The sequence below is a fragment of the Symsagittifera roscoffensis genome, chromosome 3 (assembly GCF_963678635.1).
Source record: "Symsagittifera roscoffensis chromosome 3, txSymRosc1.1, whole genome shotgun sequence".
NCBI lineage: Eukaryota > Metazoa > Xenacoelomorpha > Acoela > Convolutidae > Symsagittifera > Symsagittifera roscoffensis.
The window spans coordinates 22,130,661-22,137,167 of record NC_087064.1 but is presented as its reverse complement, the minus strand read 5'-3'; the positions used below and the strand labels follow the sequence as shown (position 1 = coordinate 22,137,167).

The 6,507-nt window shown below is 38.1% G+C and overlaps 2 protein-coding genes across 3 annotated transcripts; one reads left to right on the top strand and one right to left on the bottom strand.

Moving 5' to 3' along the window:
* Nucleotides 1-867: 867 nt before the first annotated feature.
* On the top strand, nucleotides 868-3,911 carry LOC134842823 (uncharacterized). Of its 2 annotated transcripts, none has more exons than XM_063859320.1 (4): nucleotides 868-962; nucleotides 2,149-2,369; nucleotides 2,943-3,132; nucleotides 3,623-3,911. In XM_063859320.1, exons 1-4 carry the CDS (start codon nucleotides 934-936, stop codon nucleotides 3,798-3,800), a joined length of 618 nt encoding a protein of 205 aa, XP_063715390.1. In that variant the 5' UTR covers nucleotides 868-933; the 3' UTR covers nucleotides 3,801-3,911. The 2 variants fall into 2 exon arrangements, with proteins under 2 accessions (XP_063715390.1, XP_063715389.1); XM_063859319.1 differs by having other exon boundaries at nucleotides 3,617-3,911.
* An 800-nt stretch (nucleotides 3,912-4,711) lies between these two features.
* On the bottom strand, nucleotides 4,712-5,177 carry LOC134842472 (kynurenine formamidase-like; the record flags this gene model as incomplete). Its single annotated transcript, XM_063858825.1, is given in 1 exon segment — nucleotides 4,712-5,177. A coding segment is annotated over 1 exon segment (235 nt), but the record flags the coding sequence as incomplete, so codon positions are not given.
* Nucleotides 5,178-6,507: the final 1,330 nt, after the last annotated feature.

Below are 6,507 nucleotides of genomic sequence, written 5' to 3'. Positions count from 1 at the left end.
CCTTTAAATTTACTTTATCTTAGAATCTAAGGCGCCTTTACAAAAAAAATCGAGTCGGTCAGCCATAAACAGATGTTTAAAACAGTAGCTTTAAGCAGTAGCGGCCGAAGCCAGGAAGGGTGGGGAGACGTTCGTGTATGCTTAGTTGTTGAAAAGTTTGTCAATTGAGGGAATAGTGGGGGAAGGAGCTTCACAAAATTTTTAAGGCCAGCCAAAGATGGATCTTATAAAATAGTACCAAAGGGACACCCTGTGGGTCGGCAGGATTTCGAATCCCCAGAGGGGTGGGGTAGATGCATTCGTATTAGCTGAACTTTCATTTCTTTCTTGATAGAGGGGATAGCGGGGTACTGGGGAACTTGGTTAGAAGGCGCCATAGTGAGGGAATAGTCCCAGTTTTTAATCATTCAGTGGAGTTTAATCAAAAAAACGAATTTTGTTTAAAAAAAACCGATTTTGTTTTTTATCAGGTTATTTTTTGCGTTGCGGAGATGAATTGACATGGGACCTTCCGGTATTGTATACACTCAGTAACTGGATGTCCTTGCTTTCTTTTGCCTTGATTTAAAACGCATGTCAAATGAATGAAAATCACTAAAAAATATCTGATAGATCACATTTTTGTTGTGAAAATCATTTCTCAGAAATAAACGATCAAGGGTCTCGGATTATAATCCGAATGTAATAATTACATGTTGCGTGAAGAAAAACGAGAAATGAAAACGAGAGAATAAAGTCACATGATGCAGTCACAAACGTTCAGCCAACCTGATTTGCAGTTTTTGCAAAATAAAACCACCGAAAACTATATCTCGTTCAAGATTTTCGTAGCAACCACGTATAAAAGTAAGAAAACTACTAGTTAGACTTTATTCGGTGTTTGAAATTAAAAACGTGCAGTTCTCTTGTGATATAAACAAAAAGACAACAAAAATGGCGTCGGTGGTCAAATTTATTACCAGGTAAGGGCCGAAATCTGATGAAATCTGATAAAATGATCAAACCCAGCGCCAGACACATGTAATTCCATTTAAGCGTTTTAATTTCTTCTGATATCAAAAAAGTTGAAAAATGCTTCAAGTTTTTCAGACAGACTGAAGAGAAAAACGCTCAAATGGCTTTATAAAATGTCGCCAGAATGAAAGCTATTTTATATAACTTTTATTTATTAAATAACTTTTAATCTACTTTGACGTAATTTGAAATCATCACATATTGCAACAGACTTATCACATTAAAAATTTAAATTAAAATGCGGCGCAGAAATATTGTTCACTAAAATTGATGTTCAATAATTCTAGAACGTTTTCTAACCCCACCCCAGCTAAAGTATCTTAATAAAATTTTGCTACGGCTCAAGAGTAACACAGAGTTAATTGTGCTAAATATTATCTCAAATATGCTTAGTCGTTTTAGATCAAATTAACACCCACATCAAGCGTTTATTAGATTTAAAGTTGCTTAGAAATGCACGTAAACTATTCTTGGTTAACCTAATGTCAAGGTCACATATTCTTGCCATTGACAAAAACTCATCTCATGGACAAATTCTCGCCGTATTTTGCGGCCCGTTTAGATAGAAGCGAAGTACAGAGGAAACCAAGGTTCTGCTTTTTGAGATGATAGAATCAGAAAGATAATGGAATGAGAAAAGGTAAATGCGGGTTAAAAAGATCGGCATTCAACTTTAGGTTATAACTTTCGGTCTCACCATCCAATGGTTTGCAGTACGTGTTGCTCGAGATATAGAAGTTGTCTTGTACCGTCGAGGGGGTGGGGTTAGTCAAGTGCACGATAGCAGCACACCTGGAAGAGATTAAAAACTCTTAAGTTTTGTTTTGATTGTGAATATATGGTCTCAAAACGGAACGGGCGGGGGCCATGCGTGGCCTCGAAACTATGAGCTCTGGATTCAGAGACAGGGCATTGAGCACTCGATTGCTGCTATTCCAAGCCCTTTTTGCTATTTTTCTAAACCTAGTAATGTTGATTCATTCTTGCAAGCGTCTAGCATTAATAACAGGCGGATCTCGACTCGCCTATCTTTCTTTTCACCGACTCAACGCTTTCCCTAACGCTTTTGTTTCTAACCAGCTATACAACCATGAAGGAATTTAACTAAATTCGTCCAATTGAACTCCTTTTTAGCCCTGAGATGGTTCCCGGTGTGATGCTGTTGATGCTAACCGTGGTGTCTCGGGTGTCTTTTGGGGCTCCTGTGGGCGATGCTGGAGAAGCACGCAGGAGTTGTTCCAGGCAGATGCAGGTTCTGCGGGATAATTGGGACAAAATTCTTCCCAAATGCGAAGAGCAACAACATAACGTAGACAAGGAGAAGAAGGACTGCGACGTTAAAGGAAACGAAATGGGTATGTTAAATGAAAATTTTATAAGCTCCCTGAGAATAGTGGACTGAAACGGATTTTTGAAAGGGGTTTAGATTGAAATTTTGTCGACTATTTTAGGCTTGAAAATTGCGTTTCGTCCACCTCAAACTTTAAAATAAATTGGGGGCCTAGGTTTATTGAGGAGCGGATGAAGGGTATAGAAGGATGAGCCTGAGGTATTCGACTACTTGACCAACCAAAACCGTCCTCCATTTAGTACTATTTTTGGACATTGATTTCTATTAAGGTGCCTTTGATACCAACATACAGGAACTTTACGGGTGAGAGCGCGCTGAAATACAAAATGTTTTTGGCCAAAAGCGCAGTTTCCGGAGGTCTTGGAGCAGGGTAAATTTGGCTGACCTAAAAAGATCGAATTTGGTCGACCTGAAACCCCTCTAGAGAATCCGGATTTTGCGCCGCGGGAAAACTTTTCGAGGATATAGATGCGCCACAGTCCCTGAGACTGAGACGCAAAAACCATTCACTTAAGCTCAAAGTTTACTTAATGTTGTACTTCATTTGGTGTGAATTTTGTTTGACCTTGTTTTTCAGGTCTCAAAGACCTGTTCGTGGACAGTGACTATAGTGGCAGATCGTGCCGTGAGCTGCAGGGGGAACTGGTTAAGCCAGACATGTACGACTGGTATGGTTGTATCTACAAGCGGGACAACAAAACATTCAACCAAGGCATCATCGCCACCTCATCCCTTGGGAAGCCATTACAGACCACGTCCAGTTTCAGGTACAAATAATATAATCCCGTGTTACTTTTAAACGAATTCGAATAACGCTATTGATTTCGAATAACGCATTTAATATAACATTTTTTAAATTCGAATCCAATTTTTTGTTAAGAAAAGGGGTGTTACTGATGCGTGGAGCTAAAATTATTGTTTCTAAGTTAATTGCGCTGCCCGTGGAAACGGTTTCAATTTTATTTGTTGCTCGAAAGGAAAAGGCAATAATTGAAATGCGTTGTTTAAAAGAAGCGGTAAAATTAATAGTGGGGATCAATAACTGTTCATCTTGAGGTGGGGGGGGGGGGGGGGGGTGGCAACTTCGAATGTCGCATCCTTCACTCGCGCTTGTAGGGGCTGAAAAACTGGTTGGATTTGTAGAAGGGATGGATATATTTTTGAGTTTACCTAGCGAATAAAAAGCTACATGGATATATGGGCGAGGGACACTTTTCGGGCTTACGATTATTCATGATAAGTTTAATTTAGTTTTAGGTATTTCAAGCTCATGTGTGAGCACCGAATCAAAGAAGAGGTCGGCGACGGACCCAAAGGCATGATCGAGCCCAGCTGTGTGCCGAAATATCAAATCATCCAGGTCACCCTCGAGGCACCCAACTGTGGCGCAGAAGGAAAAGAAACCCGAAAGATCTGGTGGCCGGCAACCATGTGAACAGATGGCATAGCCTGAAGAAAAATTTGAATTGTAATTGCCGGGCTAGAATTAAACTTACCTAAACGAAATCGTAGATGATGTTACTATTTTGTGCATAACAACTAGAAAAAGCAGACATTTTTTACAAAAATTCCGTTGAAAAAAAATTGCAATATTTTTCTCAAATTTGAGCTATGCAACAAATAATTGTAACTTTTCAATCTACGATTTCGTTACGCAGACCAAAAGCGTCAAGAATAAGCTTAAAAACTTCGTTGAAGATGCATTTTGGTCTGATTTTGAACTATGAAACATATAGAAGACTCCTGAAGGCCGAAATAAGGCTTTCCTGCTCAGGGCTAGCGAGTACTCTGTCCAACCTTGCATTGCTAATATAGGGTTTAACACATTACACACAAACTGCTGATCAAACCAGTTTTCATAAACGTTCTAAAAACCCTGAATGTTTCTCTGGAGGCTCCTTTGGCGCCAAAAATCAAGACATTTAGGGTTGAATTCCAGTTGAAAAGGGTGTGAGAAACTGCGATGTTGGAAGTACTAACGCTAAACGCCCACCGATGAAAATAGGTTAAAATTAACATGTACATCTTATCTTCAAGTATTGTGTGAATGATTAATAAATTGTACATATCTTTCCAACTTTTATTCCAAATGTAACAGATGATGGTTTAAAATAATAATCAACAGCGCGGTAGGTGTGGGTGGTGGGGTCCCAATTTTTACGTCCCTAGCCCTCTTAAAATTATTTTACCGCTTCCATTTTTGTTCGGTCCAAATTTTGAAATTTTTCCAAAATTGATTGTCCTAGTTAAAGCAAAATATGCAAAAAAATTAGAGCAAAATATAAGCAAAACATACAAAATATATCATATTTAGACCAAAGAGCGCATAAAAGCAATTCGTTCAAAAATTATTTTTTTTTGCATAGGCTCCGAAAGTTTTATTTAAATAGTAATTTTTTTCCGAAATTCCCGAGAAATATGGCTAACCTAAAAATTGGACTGATTGTAAACACATGATGTGAATGCAAATGAAGAACAATTCAATCTGGTAATCAATAGTTAACCAATGCAAAGATGAAAAGTTGTAAAGGGTGAGTTATAAGCTAACTGATCTGATTTCACTGCCCAGGTTTTGGGTTAAAAGACGATGAACATCGATGCCAGAATCACACCGAAGATTAAGTGGAATTTTTCAAGTTTAGCTCCACTATTTACCGCAATCAGTCGCGCGGGACTTCCAGTGCCCCCCTTCAAGTGCATGGGGAACATCATGAGATATGACCCCTTGGGGGGCAGTTGATCCATCCCACTGGACTTGACATTCTCCACAATCAGTTGACCCCGTGGCAGCATTGTAGTGTGCAGGCGGAAACTAAAACACATAGACTCTGCAAGCTTTGCTTGTAGGTCCAATAATCAGCTTGCTCATATTTAAACAAAAGTTTTTCGATTTTCCCGATTTGATCTGTCGTTGACTATGATCTTTCAAATTCGCACCGCATTCTAATCCAGACTCAAATTGCATCTTAGTTTTTGTATGCTAACTGCCACCTAGTTTTTAAGCTAAAAAGTAGTGATGTTTTCAAAATCATGCAAAAAGTAAAGATTTGTTGGACCCGGGTCTCGGTCGGGATTTTGAATTCAGACAGTAGGGACCAAAAATTTGCATGCTTAGACCATGGGGGACCAAAATTTGAAAAAATTTGGTAGATTCAGATTATGGAACCCAAGATATCCGGCTTGAATTGTGGGGACTCAGAGCAAGTTGCTTGGAGCCGCGAGAACTAGATACATATGATTGGACTGTAGGGACCGAAAAAAAAAACGTTCAGAGGGTGGGGTAAAAAATCCATTCAGACAGAGGGGCCAAGAAGCCCGTTTAAAGTGTGGGCCCAAAAAAATCTGTTCAAACTCTGAGGAACAAAGAATCCGTTTAGACTGCAAGGAACAATGAACAATTCAGTCTGTAGGGATAGAAAAGTCTGTTAAGATTGTGAGGATTGAAAAAATTCGTTCAGACTGTGGGGAACGAAAAAAATCAATTCCTCAATTTATTGTTTTTTTGCTTTGAATTTTTGAAATAACAGTAGATGCAGTTCTCCGATCTTGCATGCAAAATGGCGTAAAAAGTATCAAATAAAATTACAGAAATATTTGAAAAAAATGACGACCATTCCAACAAAATCAATTTTTCAAAAAAAAAGAATTTGTTTATTTAAAAATAATGTCATTTTTAGCAATCTATTTTGCGATTCTGTGATCAGGCTCTATGAAAAAGCAAATATACAAAAAAAACACTAATCAAGTTACAGCTAAATTGCGATACCATGCTTGTTTTCATTTTCCAAAAAAATCAACAATATCATCAATCATCACTAACATCTCAGAAAACTAAACATTGACATAACTGCAATTTTGTGATCTGCTCAGTTTTTTTCATAAAAACCAAAAATAAGGAAACCCAGTTGTATACGCCTTTCAAAAAAATGAATGATCCTTGTTTTTACAAAACATCAGATCGTTTTATCGAAATGTCTCCAAATTACAAATGTTTATCAACAAAAACATGCAAAAACCGCTAAAGATAGCAGTAGTGTAAACATGGTGTGGTAAAAAGAAACACTCTAGCAAATTGCTATTTACGTGACGGGCATCTAACTGTTGAAATAACAATGAAAAAACGTAATGGAATAGTGCTGGGA

What these genes read in the sequence shown, in the direction of transcription:
- LOC134842823 (XM_063859319.1), top strand. Translation starts at nt 934, where the DNA reads ATGGCGTCGGTGGTCAAATTTATTACCAG. An exon ending in CGTTAAAGGAAACGAAATGG is followed by an intron (nt 2,370 to 2,942) that starts GTATGTTAAATG and finishes CTTGTTTTTCAG; the next exon opens with GTCTCAAAGACCTGTTCGTG. An exon ending in CAGACCACGTCCAGTTTCAG is followed by an intron (nt 3,133 to 3,616) that starts GTACAAATAATA and finishes AGTTTAATTTAG; the next exon opens with TTTTAGGTATTTCAAGCTCA.